The sequence below is a fragment of the Rhinichthys klamathensis genome, unplaced genomic scaffold (assembly GCF_029890125.1).
Source record: "Rhinichthys klamathensis goyatoka isolate OS25496 unplaced genomic scaffold, OSU_Roscu_1.1 h1tg000040l_1, whole genome shotgun sequence".
Classification (NCBI taxonomy): domain Eukaryota; kingdom Metazoa; phylum Chordata; class Actinopteri; order Cypriniformes; family Leuciscidae; genus Rhinichthys; species Rhinichthys klamathensis.
In genome coordinates this window covers 15669419-15691538 of record NW_026606587.1, presented here as the reverse complement: position 1 = coordinate 15691538, position 22120 = coordinate 15669419, and the positions used below count along the sequence as shown (strand labels likewise).

At 42.2% G+C, this 22120-nt stretch overlaps 1 protein-coding gene across 1 annotated transcript; it reads left to right on the top strand.

Annotated features, from left to right (window-relative positions):
* Positions 1-9879: 9879 nt before the first annotated feature.
* On the top strand, positions 9880-10947 carry LOC130081803 (uncharacterized; the record flags this gene model as incomplete). The annotated part of the gene is made up of 1 exon (XM_056246502.1): positions 9880-10947. A coding segment is annotated over one exon (1068 nt), but the record flags the coding sequence as incomplete, so codon positions are not given.
* Between the last annotated feature and the right edge of the window lie 11173 nt (positions 10948-22120).

Here is a 22120-nt window from a genome sequence, read left to right as displayed (position 1 = left end):
AATGCTTGATTATCATAATATAATGCTTGATTGACTGATTTTAAGAGTCTACATTTAGAACAAGCCAGTAAAGGTGGAGTATGGAGTGCTGCAGGTCACGTCACGCGGAGAAGTGGCAAGTGGGAGAGATAAGGAAGGCTAACCGGAGTTGGAGGATGCGCCAGCGTCGTATAAGTCCGGTGTGTGGGAACATTTTGGATTTCATGTTATGATATTTAAATATATAGCTAGTAGCTACAGTGGCACTTTATGTTTAGATTAGAACTCCAGTCATATGTTTCCAAATACTGCACTTTAATTTCAAGTGAAAAAAATGTATCCTCACTCTCAGGGAATAGAAGCATTGTTGATACTGTTTTTGTGTTGAGGTTGAACTTATGTTTCACTTTATGATTATGGCCTTTGCTATTGCTATAGCCTAATTATAGGCAATTATGTATTTTGACTTAAAACAGAGTTTTAAGAGTTCCTCTCTTTTTCTTTTAAAAGATAAACATTTTGTAAGAGCTACACTTAAGTTGGCAGTTTGATAAATGCAAGTTAATTTCAATCTTTGTGTGCTAAAAATGCACATAAGTTCCTGTAGAGATAGTGATACACATTCTACTTTTTTTTGCCAGATAAACGAAAAGCATGTCATCAATGTCTTCTCTCTTGCTGTATCAAAATCTCACCTAGCTTTCCTCGGAGATGGTCCCAATAATGTGCTTAAAGTCAAGTCAAATTCAGTTTCTGCATGATTGCATGATATAACATTTTTGTTAATACTGTATCCTAAATTGTGGATAATTAAGCTATATATCATATCGTCGCTGCCCGATGAAACTCACGTATGTCCAAAACGGTTACTTTTCAGGAAGTGAAAAAAACACCGTAATTTCACAGCAGTTGAACGTAGCGTTGTCATACTTGGTACGGCATCTTTAAATGTAACCATATTCTTGCCAGTGTAATGATATAATCCACATTTGACCAAAATCGAGTTTAAATGGACATACGTGCATATTTTACAGTAACGGTGGTCGATACGCGTTCTTCCGATCATTAATTAGAATGGCCAAGTCGCGTTTCATAATGACAGATGAATAGGCTACGCTCAGTTTATTAAATAGCCTACGTCTCAGTTTATTAAATACGCTCAGTTTATTAAATGTCTCTTGCAAACTATAAAGGGACAATGAGTCAAAACACTGACATGGCAATGCTAAACTGATACTTTGTTTGCAGTCCTACCGTAATTTTGTCACTCCTCTCCACTCCTATACGTGTGTCTGTCGTCAGGGGGGAAACGTTTACCTCGATAAAGTTAGACCTACTGTAAAGGAAAGTCATTGTCTCACCAGGCTGTGTTTATTTGGCACTGTATTGCAGAAAATAAAAGTGAAAGTGAAAATGAAGTTGCAGTTCCAGTAAACTAGTTAATCAGTTCATGTTTATTCTTCAGGTGATTCAAGTAACGACTAATTAGACTAAATACTGCTACTACAACTACAGGTGGAATTATAAAATAGCAACAGGCTTTAATGCAATATTTTAATCATGTATTTCCGGTCAGAATTGGCTGATAGGAATGCCAAGAGTTCAACAGACCAAGTCATTTTAAAACATGCACATAAACAATGACATGCCAATACACAATAAATAGAACATTTAATTAAATTAATCAGTAAGTCAGGACAGCCCATTCATCCAGGTAGTGAAATAGTGCATCACTCATGGTCAAGTGCATTGTAAAATGGATGAAAGTCCTTGGGTAAAACATGTTTCAGTTCTTGAAGGTGCTTGAACTTCAGGGCTTTAATTTTTGGGTGGGATGTATAGAGAGGGGCCACGATGACACACGTCTTCCTCAGGGATGGGGATGTGAAGGGTTGCCAGTTGTCAGAGTGTAGTAATTTAAACTCCATACTGCCATCCACATTGTATCTAATAGATAGATTAAAGAAAAGAAGGGGGAGGGGTGTCGGGGGAGGACACCCCTCCGACATAGGACACAGAGATAAGAGGGAACCAAAAGCATGTTTATTGAAACAAAATATTTTAATATGATATGGATAATGTTTCATGTATTTGTGAAAAAAGAGTGTTAAAAAACAAAACAAAAAATAAAACACCTGACTGCTCGAAGGTCATGCACTGTAGGATCTCCAACTTTACTACCAGGTCGGACTGACTTGCAGATGTTGACTGCTGAAGTCTTGGAAAAAGCTGTAACCAACATACTTCACCTCGTATGGTTTTGGACTGGAACGAGCTCCTCGAATAACTGCAGCATACTCAGCTGGAACATGTATATCACGGTTTCTCAATTTCCTCTCAATCACACTGTGCACAGAGTCACATTCCATTTGTGTGTGACCTCTTTCTAGGTACTTCTGTGTCACACATTTCTTTTTCTCAGTAGCAAACTTTAAGAGGGCAGTGCTCAGGACCAGATTTCTGTTTTGATAACCACACCCATCACTCCAAAGGATGAATTCATTGTAAGTGGGGTGTGCTTCAAGGTAATCCACAATGCAGGAGGCGAACTCGTTGGCAGAGACCCCAGCTTCACCCTCATGCCAAAGGTAATTTTTTGCTTCATGTGATGCCATATTGTAGATGGTAAAATTATGGACACCAAGCTTCATTTTGTAGTAGAGGGCAGACGCTTGAAGCTTTGGGCACAGGAGAAGGCCCTGCAGATCCATGCATGCAACCAAGGTGGTGTTGTTTGCAAGTTGTTTGTCCTTTACCTTTTCTGCTCGTGCGTCGTCCTTTTTAACACAGTGTTCCTCCCACACGGCAGCCTCGATGTTCCCGGCTTTGAAGGCACAGCAAGTGTCACACTGATCTTTCTTCGGATGGAACAGAGAAAGATTTAAATCGTTGAAGGTGTTAGTGAATACTTGCCGTGACAGAGGCTGGATGCTGTGGTCTGCACATGATTGCTTATACTGTGTGTGGAGATGACTGATGGACCTGAAGAGAGGCTCCAGGTACATCTTTGATGAGGAGGACCTGCAGTAGTGCGATGGAACTTTTGGCAGATCCAGAAGGAAGGTCTTTAGGAAGTCCTGCTCCTCTGTCCTTACCCTCACTCTCGCCATCTTCTCAGGACTTTCCCCTCTTCGCCCAACCCACTTTAAAAAAGTGCACTGCTTGATGCCAAGTGTAGACAGGAACATCCTTTGACAAACTCTGAGCCTTTTACCATCTACACATAAACAACAAAAGAGAGATGATGACCTCCGAGATTGAACCGCTTCTGTCCGGCGCCGCTTGACATCACTCACCTCCACCGATGTTTTTACATACATTCTCCTCTCTTTCCATTCCAATTTCTCCCAAAAATACTTAAAAATGTCCTCCCTCTTCCCTTCATCAATTTCGGAGCAGTGTAGTTTGCTCGATTTCTGGCAGGACACAGCCTGGCACCGCCCGCCCATTTTTCTTTCTTCTTTGATGACAAATTCATTTTTTTTCCGTCCAAGATAAGATTGGCCCCTCATTCTTTTCCTTTTCTGGATGTTACCCTTCCAAGTGTCTGGCTTGGCCCTCTTCCTTGACCTTCCCCGATTTTCAATGGCACCTTTATATAATAAAAAATAAAAAAATGATGTTCTACAAATACACATTTCTCTTACATGTTTTCTTAGCATGTAGATATATGTGTGTGTGTGTGTGTGTGTGTGTGTGTGTGTCAGTGTGTAGGCATGCATTTAAGTTTGGCATTGGATTGCTGTGTGTGTGTGTGTGTGTGTCAGTGTGTAGGCATGCATTTAAGTTTGGCATTGCTTTGGCATTGGATTGCTTTGTGTGTGTGTGTGTGTGTGTGTGTGTGTGTGTCAGTGTGTAGGCATGCATTTAAGTTTGGCATTGCTTTGGCATTGGATTGCTTTGTGTGTGTGTGTGTGCGTGCATGCGTGCGGCTGAGCCCACTAGTAGCAAACAGAAATGTAATAATAATGACAATAAGTTACTCACCTTCATTGACAGGTGTGTAATCTGGGTCATTTTCTGGATTGTGTTCAAGTGAGTCTTAGAATAATAAAGAGGAACACATTTAGTACAACAAATGCACTGTTTACATCATTCAGATATAAGATTGCATTCATTTTGACTGGTAATCGATTAAATACACTAGATTTGTTATTAGTAATGGGCTATAGTTTTTAAGTCCTACTCATGTGAGGTGGAGGCTGTAGTATAGTCTAATCTGAGAAGAAGAAGAGGACTTACGCTCACTGGCAGCTATTTCAATTGTTGTTAGAATCTAACAACAATAAAGAAAAAAAATGCATTTAGCACACTGAATAGCCTACAATGTTTGAATAACTCAGAACTGAGCTTGCATCAGTAGCTTTGACCAGCAAATGTACAGTAACTATACATTTTGAATTCTCTATGATTAAAATGTTTTAATTTAGCCACATATAATTTGATGGGTTAGTACTTGGAAATGCAACAGCAGATTCCTTGATCAAGGGAACCAGAATAACATGTGTGACAGGCTTTCATCTTAATGTGCAACACATCAATAGGCTTTAGGTTGCTGTATAGGTATAGCTGCTACTGGGAGAAAATAATTTAAGCCTACAGTACCTACCCTCATTGGCAGCTGTCTGAGAACTGTCACTTTCAAGTGAATCTAAGAATGACAGAGAAGAAAACCAGTAAACATTTGAGTAATGAATACAATGTAGACTTAACTGTTTGGCTGACTTAATTATATTTTCCTACAAACCTTCCTCCTCATTGCTGACCCTCGCAATCGCCTCAACAACAGCCCTATCATAGCTAACATTCATTAATTCACACAGCTCCTTTACAGAGACAAACATCCTGAAGGAAGGGAGAAAAACAAATCAGAAAAAATATAGCGCTATGCCCAGTCAACATTGCTTCACTTCAGAAATCCGTGCGTTAACATCTCCACAATAAAAACGTAGCAAGATAACTAGTGCTGGAAATTATCAGCCTCTGGCAAGCTGTGATAGCACAGTATGAGTGAGGCATGTGTCTAGTAACAGTAGCATTACAGGCTATAATTTGATCAGTTTGACAAAAAAAAAAAAGTATAAATCTTATCAATCAGACCAAGTTTATTTACATACTAGCAAGCAAGCTAATCTGTGAAGAACCTGTGGACAATTACTTCATCTCTAGACCATTTACCGGTAAATAACAGTTGTAAATATATTATAAACTTGAGAACAGTTGTCAAAAACAAACGTTTGCTGATACTTTACCTCACAGTGTTATTCGGCTATCCAATGCTGAGCTTCCAGAGACGAAACTTCACGAGACCGGCGAGGCGCCTCCACAGGGCGGGAGATACGCGGCGTGATTGACAACTTTGACAGCAAACGGATATACTTGGAAATCAGATGACATGATTTCACAACTTTTCATTGGTCATTTAGATAATGTGAAGCATACTGTATACGGAAATGAACCTGGACTTTCTATCCGTCGAAAAATCTCAAAATCGGCAAAATGGACATACGCGGTTTTCATCGGACAGCGACGATATGCTGAAGTACATTTCTGGAGTGTTAAAGATTAAAAGAAAAAATAACAAGAAGAACCGTACAGAACCGAAAACCGTGACCCTAAAACCGTGATACAAACTGAACCGTGGGTTTTGTGAACCGTGCCACCCCTAACACACACACACACTGTATTATGTTTCTTTTATCAAACATGTTTGGGGCCAGTCAAGGGGTAATTAAACTGCACGATCAGTTATTGGTAAAGATATATCGTTTATTATTATAAATGTTTACTATGCAAATGTTTATTACAAATGTTTTTCATTTGTTTAATAAATCTCATAATGATGGCACGTCACTATATTTTAGGCAGCTTTTATTTCTATCTCAAATGATTGGCGGTCGGTCAGGGGGTAGGCTGACCCCCGTTATTGAAAAAAGATTGAGAAGCACTGTTATAGGCAGTGTAATTCATTTTCCCTTCATAGTTTGCAAGAGACATTTAATAAACGGAGCGTAGCCTATTCATCTGTCAATATGAAACGCAACTTGGTCATTCTAGTTAATGATCGACCACCGTTAGAGTTCTCAACGGGTTGGGTCGGCCCGACAAACCCAACGGGACCCGCGGGTTCGGGTCGAAAATATAAGCAAATGACTCGGGTCGGGTCGGACCTCGGGCTTAATCTTTTCCGCTCAGTGAAAAAAAAAATCGCTGCTGTTCACCGTAAAGAAAGTCTGGCTGCTGCGTGCAACGTGCATCGCGGGTGGCTGGCCGTACCATTGAAGAGAGGAGAGCACACCTCAGTCCATCCACTGTTCACGCACTACTGTTCCTCCACGATGCCTTATAAGCATACGATTATGTTTGTAGGCTAGGCCTATTTTGTTTCAAAACTGTTAAAAGACGTGAACATTAAAGGTTGATTTGAATTCCCGTCTACTGGGCATGATAATACGTGTATAAGAAAAAGAAGAAAAAACGCGGTGGCGTCGGGCCGCGGGCCGGGTTCGGGCAGATAAATGAAGTTTTATGTAAACAAAGTTCGGGAGGAGCATGTTCAGGTAATCATCCAATCAGCGCAAGAAGAAGCCAGTATAAATAAAGCCTTCCCTTACCTCCTGTCTCATGACTAATTTCTCAGCATCTGACTCCGCCTCCGTGCAGTCATGTCCGAGTTAGAGCTCTTCCCCTCCGACGATGAATCTTTCATCTCGGAGTCATCTCAACCGCAAAACGCAGATCCAGCAACCCTTCCTTCTCCAGCAGCCAACGACAACATCGAGCCTCCATCCTCAACCAGGGGACGTCGGCCCTCCAGATCCTCTCCACATACTCCAAGGCGTCGAAGACTCCCCTCACCACCGCCAGCGAGGAACTCATCATCTTCATCATCGTCTTCCTCCGCGCCTTCCCACCTGCCAGCTCCCCCTAACATCCCTCCCATAGGGAAGTGGACAGTTAAGGGGCTAAGACAAGCCCTAATTAATTCTGATACAAATTTCTCCCGCAGGATGAAAAAAGCAGAATTATTTAATTTATATGTCACCTTACAATCTTCTCACCTTTCTGTTTCAGCTCCAATTCCTTCGGCTCGAACGAGCAAGGCTCGCCGGGCCCCGATCGCTCGTCCCGCAGTACCTCCTTCCTCACTTGCAGCGCTAGGCTCCGCCCCCGCGCCACGGCGTCACAGACCTTCCGCTAGCCTGGGCCGCGCCCCGGAACCAGTCACGGATGGGCGCCAATCTCCTCCAGGTCAAATCCCTTCCTCAGCCCCTCCCATCGTGGTACCTCACACTCTAGATCCCGGCAGCTCCACTTTCTTACACGATCCCCAAACGTTTTTCTTCCCTTCTACTTCTTTCAGTTTTCCTCCTTCCCAAGCGTCAGGTGCTTACCCTAACGTGAGGATGCCTCCGTTAGCCGGTCAATCACCGGCGCATTTCTTTCCCCTTCCACACTATGCTCTTCCTATTCCTCCTCCTCCACCTAACCCGGGGGCCGATCTCCGCGTGAGGATGCCTCCGCAAACGGCCACAGCCCCGATTTCCCATCCCTTTAACCCTCTCCAAGTGCGTTCTCCTTTCTCTCTCTTCTCAGCCACTCCTCAACCAGCCCCTCCGAATGCAGTAGCATCTGAACCTCCTCCAGTGACGAACAACATCAGAGCTCAAATCCTTGCAGGTGCAGATGTTGATTTGGGTTCTCTCCTGTCCTTGTTTCCTCCGGCTGAGTCCAATCGCCAAGTAGACTGCGGCGACATTTCAGTCACTCTAAAAAATAACTCACAGGTTACATCACGTTCATTGTCACTAGCCGAATTCTGTATTGCCTTCAGCCGTTATACAGAAATCATATGCTCGTCTTTTCCCCATAGACGGCGCGAGCTGAACGACTATCTGTCTATCATAGCGGAGCTCGCGTTGTCTTACGGGGGTAGTCATTTTTATACGTACCACAAGCTGTTTTCCGCAAAATGCGCCGTCCGCGTTTCCCAATGGAATCAGTGTCCCTATTGGGGAGCGTTGGACACCGATCTCCATAACCGAGTCTTCCTCGGGTGCAGAAATATCTCCTGCGCAATCTGCAGATCCACAATCCATGCCACCACGGCATGCCCACAAATTAACCCGTCGATCCCTCCCTGCCCAGAGCAGAATGCCATAAAATCCACAAGTTACGTTCCGCGTCACGCAAGAGAAGATTTTTCAATCAGAGCACCATACTCGGCACCCGATAGACAAGTTTGTAGGAACTTCAACGAAGGGAGATGCCCAAGACAACGCTGTCGTTTTCTCCACGTCTGCGATTTCTGCGGCGGCGCACACGCCCGCGTGATATGCCCAGTCAAAAAATCTGTCAATAAAAATGCTAAAAACTATCTCTCGACTCCTGTGAATGTTTTCCGTCTAGCCGAAGAATTATCACACCACCCAGATGCCAACTTCACAAATTATTTACTGACAGGTCTTAATCAAGGCTTTAAACCCGGTGTAGAAAGCCATCCCACGCAAAATATTATCTGCGCTAACCTTCAGTCCGCCTTAGCAGAGCCCGGAGTAGTAGATAAGCTAATTAAAAAAGAAATTGAATCCGGTTTCATGATCGGTCCATTCGAGGCCCCCCCGTTCGACAAATTTCGCATCAGCCCCATAGGCGTGGCTACCAGGAAATTCTCCGGAAAAATACGGCTGATAATCGACCTTTCAGCCCCCCATAATTCTCCATATCCGAGCATCAATAGTCTCATCCCCCTCGAAGAGTATTCTCTTAACTATCACGATATCGAACAAGCCATAACCATGATTAAAATAGCTGGACGAGGCGCATGGCTTGCAAAAGTAGATATCTCCTCTGCTTTTAAAGTAATGCCAATCCACCCCGATTCATGGCACTTATTCGGCGTAAACTGGCAGAAAAAGTATTATTTCGCCGTGCGCTTAACTTTCGGCTGCAAAAGCAGCCCAAAAATCTTTGACACTCTCTCTGAAGCCATATGTTGGATCCTTTCCAATAATTATGCAATTCCTCAACTTCTCCATCTGCTCGACGATTTCCTAATAATTTCACCTCACGACATCATCCCCGAGGCTCACCTCCTCATAGTGAAAAAAGTTTTCGCCGAACTAGGGATTCCGTTAGCCCACGAGAAAACATCGGGTCCAACTACATCCATCGAGTTCTTGGGCATCAATCTGGACTCAGCAAAATTCCAGGCCTCACTGCCTAAGGAAAAAATCGATCGCATCATTTTAATCGCATCCAATTTTACAGACAGCACAGATTGTTCAAAACGCGAACTTCTCTCGCTGCTGGGCCACCTAAATTATGCGATGCGCATTATTCCACAGGGCCGACCCTTTATCGCGCATCTCCTAGCCCTCTCTTCATCTGTTCACGGGCTGGAAGATCGGATCATCCTTTCTGACGAGTCAAAAAACGAGCTAAAATTATGGATTAATTTCCTCAATCAGTGGAACGGCTTAACTTTTTTTTACGACGACTTTATCTCTCTCCCCCTCGATATCAAACTGTTCACAGACGCAGCTCCCTCGATCGGCTTCGGCGGCTATTACCAAGGACGCTGGTTCGCGTCTCCCTGGCCCCCTCAGCTCCTGGACACACCCCAGGCTTCAGCCTCCTCTGCCCTTTTCGAGCTCTACCCAATCGTCGTCGCAGCTTCCCTATGGGGGAAAGAATGGTCAACCAAAAGCATCCAAATCCATTGCGACAACGAAGCAACTGTACACTGTATCAACAAAGGTCGTTCTCGCTCACCTGCGCTTATGCCACTCCTCAGACGCCTCATATGGATCTCCGCATGTTCTTAATAACTGCAAGTCACCAGTTCTTAATAACTGCAAGTCACGTTCCAGGGGCTCAAAATCAAATTGCTGACTCTCTCTCCCGTTTCTCTTTTCAGAAGTTCAGGATGCTGGCACCAGAAGCAGACCCCACTCCAACTCCAGTACCTCCTTATTTTCAGCTGATCTTCCCATAAACCATCCGCTAAAATCCCTCCTGGACACGTCCATCGAATCCATCCTCCAAGCCGTCTCTCCCAGAACCCTGCAAACTTATTACACCGCATGGAAATCGTTCAAATCATTCCACCTCTCTCACAACCTGTCGTTTCCCGAATTTTCTCTTTTAACAGTTACTTCATTCATATCTCATCTTCATAGTATTAAAGGTCTCCAAGCCGGATCCATTAAAAGCTATCTAAGCGGCATTCAATTCTTCCATAAATTAATCCACGGTAAACCTACACCTGCAATAAATAACTCCCAAACGTCCCTTCTAGTTAAAGGAATCCAAAGATCCCGCCCCACGCGCCCAGATACCAGACAACCAATCACAATCGATATACTCACCAGATGCATCTCATCACTCCGTCTTGGATACCACTCCATCAACACCGCATATACATTAGAAGCTATGTTCATCCTAGCATTCTTCGGTTTCCTCCGCTGTTCCGAACTGACCATTACTTCCTTATTCGACCCAAATATCCATCCCTCCATTTCAGACCTCCAGATCGTAGATAATGAAACCATATCATTTTTCATTAAACAAAGCAAAACGGACAGAGATAAAAGAGGTCACTTCGTTTATATTTTCAATCTACAAACTCCCATCCAACCGTACCATGCGCTTTTTAATTACCTGCAGTATAAACTTTCCTCGTCCAAATCCCCACTCGACCCTCTTTTCACTAACGACTCCAATCATCCAGCGACGAGATTCTGGTTCCAAAAGCATCTTAAAGCAGTCCTCATCAAATCCGGCGTCTCAGCAGAGCATTTCTCTAGCCACTCATTCCGCATCGGAGCAGCTACCACAGCCGCTCAAAAAGGTCTCTCCCAACAACAAATCAAAACCCTCGGTCGCTGGTCATCGAATGCCTTCAAAACCTATATTAGGTCTAGCCGGTTTTTCATCAGAAATGCTCACCAAGCCCTAACTAATTAATTAATAATAATTATCACCTGCTGCGCCTCATTTCAGTTACATCCGTTTACACCAAACCTTCCGATTACATCTGGGCTCGCCGCTTGCACGCTCGCTTAATATTCATAGTGTACGTTTTTCAATCATATGCAGACTCCCCCGTTCGCACGCAGCGATGACTCACCCGTTCGAAGGCCGGGTTCCGTCCCCCTTCCAAACGCTGGTTGAACCTCCCGTTCGAATTGCAGTGAGAGTCTGCCCGTCTTAGTCGTCGCCGGACGACCGCGCTCGTGTCGCCAGGCGGGCTCCCCATTCGTCGGGACGTGAGGGGTCTTTCCCGTGCCCCAGCCCCCCTTCGAAGCGCCGGTCGAGCCCTCCCGACCGAGTCCAGCGGCCGCCCTCCGTCCAACCTGGCGAGGCTTACCCGTCCGATGCCGTGAGCATATAAGTTCCCGTCGGACGCTGCGAGAGCCCTCCCGGGTGAACGGTTAAACTCGTCCACAAATTCACGCTCGCATAATTCTTGCGTCAGCGAGCTGTCAGTTCAACTGCAGAATGGGCTTATCCGTCCGATGCCGTGAGCATCCAAGTTCCCGTCGGTCGTTGCGAGAGCCTTCCCAGTCGAACAGGCAAGCTCGTTCCTTGGTAAATACATACCCTTCACTTTTTGGGGGGTTAAATTCTACGCTCGCTGTCCTTCGTTTATCTGGCATTTTGGGGAGTACTCTGGGGTCGGGCCGAATTCTGAGCTCGGAGCCCTCCCCCCGGACAGCAAGCCAAATACGCATTATAATATTACATCTGATTTCATTAACATGTAAACTCGTGAAATGAAGTTTTATGTAAACAAAGTTCGGGAGGAGCATGTTCAGGTAATCATCCAATCAGCGCAAGAAGAAGCCAGTATAAATAAAGCCTTCCCTTACCTCCTGTCTCATGACTAATTTCTCAGCATCCCACCACCACCCCTTCACCCCACATTCGGCTGGGTCCGCTCATAGTTACCTATGATCTCTAAGGTTATGGGGGGAGTACTCTGGGGTCGGGCCGAATTCTGAGCTCAGAGCCCTCCCCCCGGACAGCAAGCCAAATACGCATTATAATATTACATCTGATTTCATTAACATGTAAACTCGTGAATTCATGTTGATGTGTCTGGTTACATCGGGTCCGGGCTTTAAAAGCCAGGGGCCGGGTTGTAATTTTCAGGCCCGTTGAGAACTCTAACCACCGTTACTGTAAAATATGTCCATTTAAACTCGATTTTGGTCAAATGTGGATTATATCATTACACTGGCAAGAATATGGTTACATTTAAAGATGCCGTACCAAGTATGACAACGCTACAACTGCTTTTGAAATTACAGTGTTTTTTTCACTTCCTGAAAAGTAACCGTTTTGGACATGCGTGAGTTTCATCGGGCAGCGACGATATCCTATTTAAAGACTCCATTTTTGTTTAGTTTTCCATCAAGTTTTAGTTGTTTAGAACAAATTCAGCAGAATGGTTCAATTTATTTGTAAAGAGTTAAAAGCAAACCTAATGTGTTTTCTCCGACATCTTTTTTCAGCTTCGATGGGAATGCTGATGATATAAGAGCAAAGTGGTTATTAGGGCTGAAATTTGGTGTGCAGAACATACAGGTGAGATTGTGTGTTGCGAGTTGTGACGGTACATTTGATACATGGTGCCACTGTAGAAATTAAATCTTGAAAGATAATTCCATTTGCATTCTTTCAGCTTCGAGGAGAGATGCGTGTGGTTTTGGAGCCACTGATGATGTGCCATTCGTGGGTCCTGTGACCGTGTATTTCCACCAACAAGTCGTGAGTGTCTCAAAAGGAGGGTTCTTCTATGGTTGACTATATGATTCTTTGGAGCTTAAAACATTTTTGACATTACACTATCTCCCAGTTGACAGACAAGTCTTGAGCCTAGTTTTCCTAGACTTTCTTTTTCGCTTGTTTATCGTCATCGGTCTTTTTCCTTTTACCTCTTTGTTTTATGAGCAGGTGTCACTCGAGAATTGGCAGTTTAGGTTGTTTCTCCGTCATAAGCACAGCTGCAGCACGCCAGCAATCTTGAGTTTGAAGGACGGCTCGCGCTCCGGTGCTCGGGCTGTGCAAGAGAGGGGTGTGATCAGCGCGTACACGAGCGTGATTGACAGTGCTAAGACAGTCCTCCTGGCTCTGATTGGTTGTTTCTGACCGGGAGCGTGTATTTCTTGCAAATGGCAATAGGACCACTAGGAGGAGCCAGAGGAGCTTGATTTTTACACAGATTATCTGTCTCATATTCTACTGTCAGGACATAATGACAGTTTTAGCAAATACATGTTTTCAAAAGTTACCTACAGGAGCTTTAATAAGGTTTTTTTTTTTTTCAAGGCACATTTATAAAAGCTAATTAAATGTCCTAGGTTCTTCACACCAAGTACATTATTAGTACTTGGTAACATCCATTAACTGAAGAAGTTGAAACCCTCCTAGGTTCTTTGAAGCTCCATTGAACTTTAAAATGCTCTGCATTAGTCTTCTTGCAAGTGTGTACTGATCCTTACTGTATGCTTTCATTAGTGCTTGAATATTACTTTTAAGAGAATCATGTAATCTTAATCTTTTTCCTCCTCTTTGTTGTTAGGAACTGAGCTTTACCAAGACGGGGAAGTGGTGGCAGCCTTCCTTTTGGTAATTTTCATTCATTACACATATCTCATTCATTCATACATAATAATATTTTATTCAGTTCAGTCACTCGCTGTCCTGATCTACATCCATTTCTTTCTTTTTTAAAAATCTATTTCACACTTTCTGTCCCTGTTCCTTTCTCAGTGAAATAATTCACAGAATTGTCATGGGCCAGATTGTCTCGCTCCTGGTTTATCCAAATCATCAAACTTTTTTTGCTTGAGTTTGTCGAAGAGGGCACTACATTGCTGGAAATGCAAAAGCCTACCATCCTGGTAATGGAACATCTTCCTGGCTATGTGAGCTTGAAGGAGTTCATCAGGAGAAACGGAGGGAGCCTGACTGAAGAGACAGCGAACCACATGAGCCAAGCCTATGTTGCAGGGCGTCACTGCATGGATAATATGTTCTACCCAGTATTCAACAGATTGATGCTGATCAACCCAAAAACCCTGCAGGTAAAATATGCACATCTTGCCGGAAAATACTACAAAAGTGAGTTGGCTTTTTGAACACAGATCACAGATGACTGGTGATGTTTTACTAAACACTGGAAATGTATTGCTTGCAGGAATCGCAGAAACGGATGAGGAATTGGGCTGCGAATTCGGAGCTCTATTGATAATGGAAGAAGACAACAAAGGCTTCGATGAGGGTAAGATGGATAACAAGGACGAAGTGGAAATAACATTGCTTGGAAAACATAAAGCTCTGACCAGGGTTCCCACGCGTCCTGGAAAACCTGGAAAATGAAAGACCAATTTTCCAGTCCTGGAAAACACATGGAAAATGGGGAAAAAAAGTAAAATGTCCTGGAAACGTTTGTGTTGTCCTGGAAAATAATTTTCTCTCCTTGTGGATGAACGTAAACGGGTTAAACATTTTACGCATGAATGTCTGTTTTCAGCTGCCTTCAACGGGTTATATTGGGCGAAAGCGCTTGTCTGCTTTCATTTCTGCATGTAGCCAGCACAGCGCCCCACGTGACACAAAACAGGGGGGCCCATGCGCACTTGGGGCCCAAGCGAGTGGAATAATTTTTTTTTTTTTACATTTCCGATAGCGGAGCATACATTTGCACTACGTGCCTTTCTTTTTAGCAAAAATATACCCTTCACTAAATATCTACAGTGTCGTCGGGCGTGTGGTGCTTGAAAGCAGCTTTTGACGCGTTCGACCCGAGTTCGAATCCGCCTTTTGCCGAACTCTCTCTTCTCCCTTTTCCCAACACATATGAGATGTAAAATGTATAGCCTATACCATAAAGGTCTCTGGCGTTATATTTTGCCAACGAACTAAAATCGAAACTGTGATATGGCTTTGTGCCTTTACAAAACAGCACAAGACTTTAATTAAAGGTCCCGTTCTTAGCGATTCCATTTTTCAAACTTTAATTAGTGTGTAATGTTGCTGTTAGAGCATAAATAATACCTGTAAAATTATAAAGCTCAAAGTTCAATGCCTAGCAAGATATTTTATTTAACAGAAGTCGCCTTTCAAAGCATACAGCGAACGGCCAGTTTGGACTACATCCCTCTACTTCCTTTTTAATGACGTCACTAGAACAGTTTTTTGACTAATCTCCGCCCACAGGAATACACAAAAAAAGGGGGCGTGGTCTTGTTGCGCTTCCACGGAGAAGAAGTACTTCAGCTGCGCATGCATCTCCAATTTATGGTAAGAGGCGTGACCTTTCCGGGCATCGTGCGATGAGCTGCTGTCGAATCACAACACAGGAACCGCTGGCACAATCAGAACTCGTTACGTATTTCTGGAGGAGGGACTTCATAGAACAAGGAAGTCATCGGGCTGTTTTTTGGACCGTGAAAACAATAAAAATACTATGTTTTTTTACACGCGAAACATGAACATGTTATATTGCACACTGTAAACACAATCAAAGCTTCAAAAAAACATGAAGAACGGGACCTTTAAGTAGCCTATATAGCCATTCTGTTTGTGCTGCGTGATTTAAAGAAAACTGCGCTCTTTGCTCACGCGATCAGCATGGTTATTTGGTGTTTTCTCTAAAATAAAAGCTCAAAGGTTTATTTCTTGCAAGTGAAGAAATTAGGACAAAAGTATTGTAATGTTCCTATACAATAGTGTAAGTAAAATACATTTTTTAAATATTAATTTTCATTTATACAGTACATTTATAGGCTATATGGATTTTACGTAATAGGAATAATTATATAAATCATTATTACATTATTTTAATAATTGTTTGGCATCCTAAAACACCAGTGACAATGTAATGTAGACTGAGACTCTATATAATAACTAAAAAGATGTTTGATCCCTCTTTAATGTCCAGGTACAAGTCAATGCTTTTCCTTTGTTCAATGTTACAGTTCATGGGTTGGAGCCGGTTAAAGCTCTTAATTTTGAGCTCTCAAAGTGCACCAGATTGATGCATTTAACCTTAAAATGTACAAAATTTTCTTGCGGGGGAGCATGCCCCCGAACCCCCCTAGAGAGACAGAGGTCCACCCAACATAGTTTTACTAAATCCTATGGGAAAGAACAATAATTTATGAACTTCACTCCAAAAACAAAGTTTCTTTTAAATCAGTAAAACTGTTAATGCCGAATTAAAATTGGACAAACTATACATTTGGCCTGCCTAAGAGGGGCCTACAAGACAAGGGGCCTCTGAATTCTTAATCCGGCCCTGGCTGTATCGACTGAGAGGTTTTTCTCCCTCTCTCTGTTGAGTGACAGAGGAGCAGTGGGGAGCAGTGGAGAGCTGTGGGCGTGTCGTCACTCATACCTTTGCGTGAAATATATTTTTGCTTTTAGGCTCGAGCGTAATATGATCTTAAGTAATATAATGGAAGAAGATAGAAGAGCAGAGCGCAGGAGGCAAACAAAACGACGGGTAAGTTTAGCAAGCATAGCAATTAGCTGGTTGAATGCGTTATGTTTGTCGTAAGTTATGAGTTAGCATAGCCTACTAGGCGAATTGCAACAGACAGTGAAGAAAATGTGTTGACAGTGGGCGTGACTTATAAGTTGAACCAATCATGGTAGACCTAGGGAAAGGGAACTAAAAAAGTCCTCAATCTAGAATAGGTACTGAAAGAGTTATAGGAACTTCGGTCTGAGGAACTAAAAAATCCCCAACTTAGTCCGGTCGGAACACGCGAAAAAAAGGGTTATAGGAGCGTTGGGTTCTAGGAACTGCAAAAGTCGGAAAGCGGCTAAACATACATAATTTCACGAAAGAGAAAACGGGTTGGAATCAAGGACAAAGGGATGGAGAAAGTATTGGTTTGAGTCTGTAACCAACAAAGGGATATAACTCTATTATAATTAGCTCAAAGTGATCATATTCTCCTGTGTTCTCAGGCTCTTCTCTGATCATCGAGCTGGCTCTGATAATGATGGTCATCGCACTGCTGGTCACTGCTGGTCATCGCACTGCTTCTGGTGATCGATAGACTTATACTGTACATCATTTTCGAGGTAAAACTCCTTAAATACTTTACATGGAGAAACTCTCCATTTATCCCGAGTTTAAAACCGATAGATTTATTTGAGCTGTTTTCCCACTTTCTGGCACCACCTCTAGGCTGCAATGAGACATGATACAGATACTTGATGTGTGAAAACATTTAACGTTAATGTTAAAGCCTTGTTTATACTTCGCCTGGCTCCGCACAGTGAGCCTCCGCTGTCTGCGCGCTCCTCCCTGAACGGACGAGGCATTTATACTTATACTATACCATTTATACTGGTATAGCCAGCAGGTCATCGCACTGCTGGTCGCCGTACCGTTGTATGATGTCATGTATCAGTGCTGCGCGAGCTCTCTCACAAACACAGACTCGCGCACACACAGAGAGAAGATATTTCTAAAATAGAAATTGACAGGCAAAGTTCTTGCTTGTGTTTTTTATGTCACAATGTCAAAGCTTTTTGTATTATCCATTCGTGTTTTTAAAATTCGTTAAATGACGGACGCTTTACTGTTAACAGCCCTCATTATATGTCGGATTCGTCTTATTCAAACACTTATATTATTGGTCATGTGACAGGAATAACAGTCTATTCATTGTTAACTGTTTTTAGGGGCCAAGCACCGAAGGTGCGGAGGCACCTATTGTATCTGTTCTGGTTCTTCTTATTCTTCCGTTTCTTCTTCTTCCGACTGGGCGTCTATGGCAGCCCATAGAACCGTTTGCGGGAAAGTTGTTTTGTTTTGACATTTTGAAAGAGGACAGTCCCAACATTAAATACACCAATTTTGGTGTCTCTAGCACCACCACCTGTCTAAAGTTTCACTCAAATTATGCTAATAACTTTTGGACCGTAAGGGCTATCAACAAAATTCTTTTTTCCTCTGATTCCTGAGCTCATGTCGATTCGATCGCACCCTATGACGTCATTTTCCGTCATTTAAATATGGCCGCCATTTTGAATTGTCCAAAAAACCTACTTTTGCGATATGATGCCTCAAAGAATCGCATGCGCAGGGCAATATTTGTGAAAGTGTACATAGGATTGCAAGCGTTAATTAAATTTGCATTCGCAAGAGAAGATTTGTAAAGGTGCAAATCGCCTTTCAAGTGTAAGAAAACAAATATTTGCAGCATTTTACTGCTATTCGTAAGTGTAATTCATGTATTGTGAAACTGCAGCTTCAAGCTAACGCATAATAAATATGATCTGTCATCTATTGCTGTTCACAGGCCTGCAATACTTTTGGCCGCATTTGTGCGTAAAAACCGAGCCAAAAATTATAAAATTTCAAATAAAAAGAATAATTGTAAAATCTAAACGATCAAATTAAAGCACTAAAAAGATAGTTTGTCATGTGACCATTAGCTGACATCAGAGAACCATGAACTAGGGATGTTAACCGATGACCGTTTGACCGATGGTTGACCGTCTCAACGTTAACCGATCAAAGTTGTCGGTAGTCAGTTAAAAAAAAAAGTGATCTCTAAATTAGGCTATTATAGACAGTGGACTAAACGCTACTACAGTTAGCCATCTCATTCCAAGATATTTTTGTGTGAAGTGAACAAATCCCTCAATTTTGCATAACTCGCCTGTTTGTACTTAATAAACCAATAAAAACATTTGGCGCGAGGTCACAGCGTTTGGGTTCGCGCGCTCACAAGGTTTGCGATAAGTAAAGGCTACAGGCTAAAACACTCGAGGTTAGAGGGCAGGCGACAGGATGAAGCGTGCAAAGAAAAGTAGTGTGTGGGACCATTTCACCAAAAAGAATGACACAGATGTAAGTTGCAACTTGTGTGATACAGTGCTTTAAATACAGTAGTAGCACATCATCTATGACGTATCACCTGAAAACGCGACACCCGCAAGCCTCTTCGGGTGAGAAAGGTAGCCAAAGCCAACCTACCGTGTCATCTATGCTAGCTGGTAGGAAATGTGACAAACAGCGCGCAGAGACTATTACCCAAAAGATATGCGGAATGGTTGAAAAAGAAATGCTGCCCCTTGACTTTGTAAGCGGTGAGGGCTTTCTAGAGCTTATGCAATTCCTTGAACCCAACTACACAGTCCCGTCTCGACAGACCATAACCACGCGCATTGAAGAGCGCTTTGTCAAGAAAAAAGATGAGCTCAAAGCGCGCCTGTATCGTGCCAGATGTGTAGCCATCACGACGGACTGCTGGACAGCACTAACCACAGAGAGTTATGTGACAGTCACCTGCCACTGGACTGACGAGGTCTGACAGGTTAAATCAGCAGTACTCCTCACGAAAAGTATGCCAGGCAGACACACCGCTGACAACCTGGCTGCAACACTAAACGAAGCGGTAGATGCCTGGGGAATGACAGGTAAAGTGGTCGCATGTGTCCACGACAACGCGAGCAACATAGTGGCTGCCAACATTCCTGAAACAACATTCCTGTTTCGCCCATACACTACAACTGGCGATCAATGACGCATTTAAGCTGTTTGTGTATAAAGTTATATCTGCAGCCGGCAAACTAGTTCGCCATTTTAATCACAGCACTCGAGGCCAAACAAGAACAGATGCAGCTCCCCAAACACAAGCTCATCCAGTCCTGCAAAACTAGATAGAATTCGGTGTTCGACATGTTTGAGAGGCTTCTCGAACAGCGATGGGCAGTGACAGCCGTCTTGTCCGACCGCACCGTCACAAAGCTGCAGGATGCCAGAATTCTCGAGATCAAGGACGAATACTGGGCAATAATGGCTGATCTTAAACCTGTCCTGGAAACCCTCAAATGCGCAACCACTATCATGTCTTCTGAGAAGACCGTGTCGATCTCCCACATCTACCCCATCACCTTCAGCATCATTAATAAGCACATGGCCATCGCCACCGATGACAGGCCACGGGCCACGGTTCGACAGTCATTGAGTGAACGCATGGAAGTAGGTTATAATTTTGTCTATAGGGCTGGTCCGAATATCATTTTTTGAGCTTCGAAGCTTCGGTAGTAATGAACATCGAATATTCGGAGGGAGGGGGCTGAACATATTATTCTCTCTAATAAAGGCAGGAATGTCTGTTTGTGTGTTTGCATTTTGATTATTTCGAGAACGTTTATCCAATCGACTTCACAAGGGAGTGGAGTGTTCTGTGTTACTGTAAACTACAGAACAGCGTGCGCGCGGGAAGCGGCGCGCCTCACGCGGGCAGGGCTTATATGCTCCGAGAACGGACACTGCACTGATATAAAACATGTGTCAACAGTTCTCTATAAAACATGTGTTTTATATCACTATAGTGCGTTCTCGGAACATATAAGCCCTGCCCCGCGTGAGGCGCGCCGCTGTTCTGGCGCAGGTCTGCTAACTTAAGCAATACTTTTAATAAAGTAGTCTAATATTTCTTCTGACTAACAAATTACGGTCACAGTAAAGGGTAGATTTAAATAAATAAAAACGAAATTTCAATAAAGAAAAAACGAAATTTATATAAAGAGAAACGAAATTTAAATAAAGAAAAACAGAAAATAAATAAAGAGAAACGAAATTTAAATAAAGAAAAAACGAAATTTAAATAAAGAAAAACTAAATTTAAATAAAGAGAAACAAAATTTTAATAAATAGAAACGAAATTTAAATAAAGATATAAGGAAAATAAATAAAGAGAAACGAAATTTAAATAAAGAAATACGGAAAATAAATAAAGAGAAACGAAATTTAAATAAAGAAAAAAAGAAAATAAATAAAGAGAAACGAAATTTAAATAAAGAAAAAACGAAATTTAAATAAAGAAAAAACGAAACTTAAATAAAGAAAAACAGAAAATAAATAAAGAGAAACGAAATTTAAATAAAGAAAAACAGAAAATAAATAAAGAGAAACGAAATTTAAATAAAGAAAAAACGAAATTTAAATAAAGAAAAAACGAAATTTAAATAAAGAAAAAACGAAACTTAAATAAAGAAAAACAGAAAATAAATAAAGAGAAACGAAATTTAAATAAAGAAAAAACGAAATTTAAATATAAAAAAAACGAAATTTAAATAAAGAAAAAACGAAATTTAAATAAAGAAAAACAAAATTTAAATAAAGAGAAACAAAATTAATAAATAGAAACGAAATTTAAATAAAGAAATACGAAAAATAAATAAAGAGAAACGAAATTTAAATAAAGAAATACGGAAAATAAATAAAGAGAAACGAAATTTAAATAAAGAAAAAACGAAATTTAAATATATAAAAAAACGAAATTTAAATATAAAAAAAAACGAAATTTAAATAAAGAAAAAACGAAATTTAAATAAAGAAAAACGAAATTTAAATAAAGAAATACGGAAAATAAATAAAGAAAAACGAAGTTTAAATAAATAAAAACGGAAAATAAATGAACGAACTGTAGCCTAATAAATATAGAACACAGGCTATAGGCCTATTGGGCGTTATAGGCTACAATTCGAAATATCAAGTGTTATAAATTAATTAATTATAGACATTAATTCAGCTGTTGGTCACAGGTTGACTACAACGAACTCTGGGTTGCAATGCCAGCGGTGATCGCCTCTGCCCTGGACCCTCGACATAAACACCTCCCGTTTTTATCAAGAGAAAAAACAAAGGCAGTGCTTGGTAAACTCAAGGAACTCTGTGCTGACGTGGAGCATGCAGCTATTGAGGAAGACATGGGTGAGGAAGAAGAGCCTGGTGCTGCAGGAGGAGATGATAATGCTGCTGTGACAGCGGGTCCATCCAGTGGAGCCAGCCACAAGGAGAGTGCAATGAGTCTGCTACTGGGAGATGATTACAGCGCAGCCGATGCCACGGATCCACAGTTGGAAGTGGATACGTATGTGAAAGATATGACTGGCAAGATTGGCGCAGCGCTACCTTTGCATCCCCGGGACTTCTGTTCCATCGGAGAGGGTTTTCTCCGCTGCGGGCCTTGTGGTTAATCGACTGCGTACCCGCTTGACCCCAGAGCACGTAGACATGCTTGTGTTCTTGAATAAAAATAAGTGACTGACTCGGGGAGTGGGGTAGGCCAATATTTTCTGTTATGTAAGAGTGGTT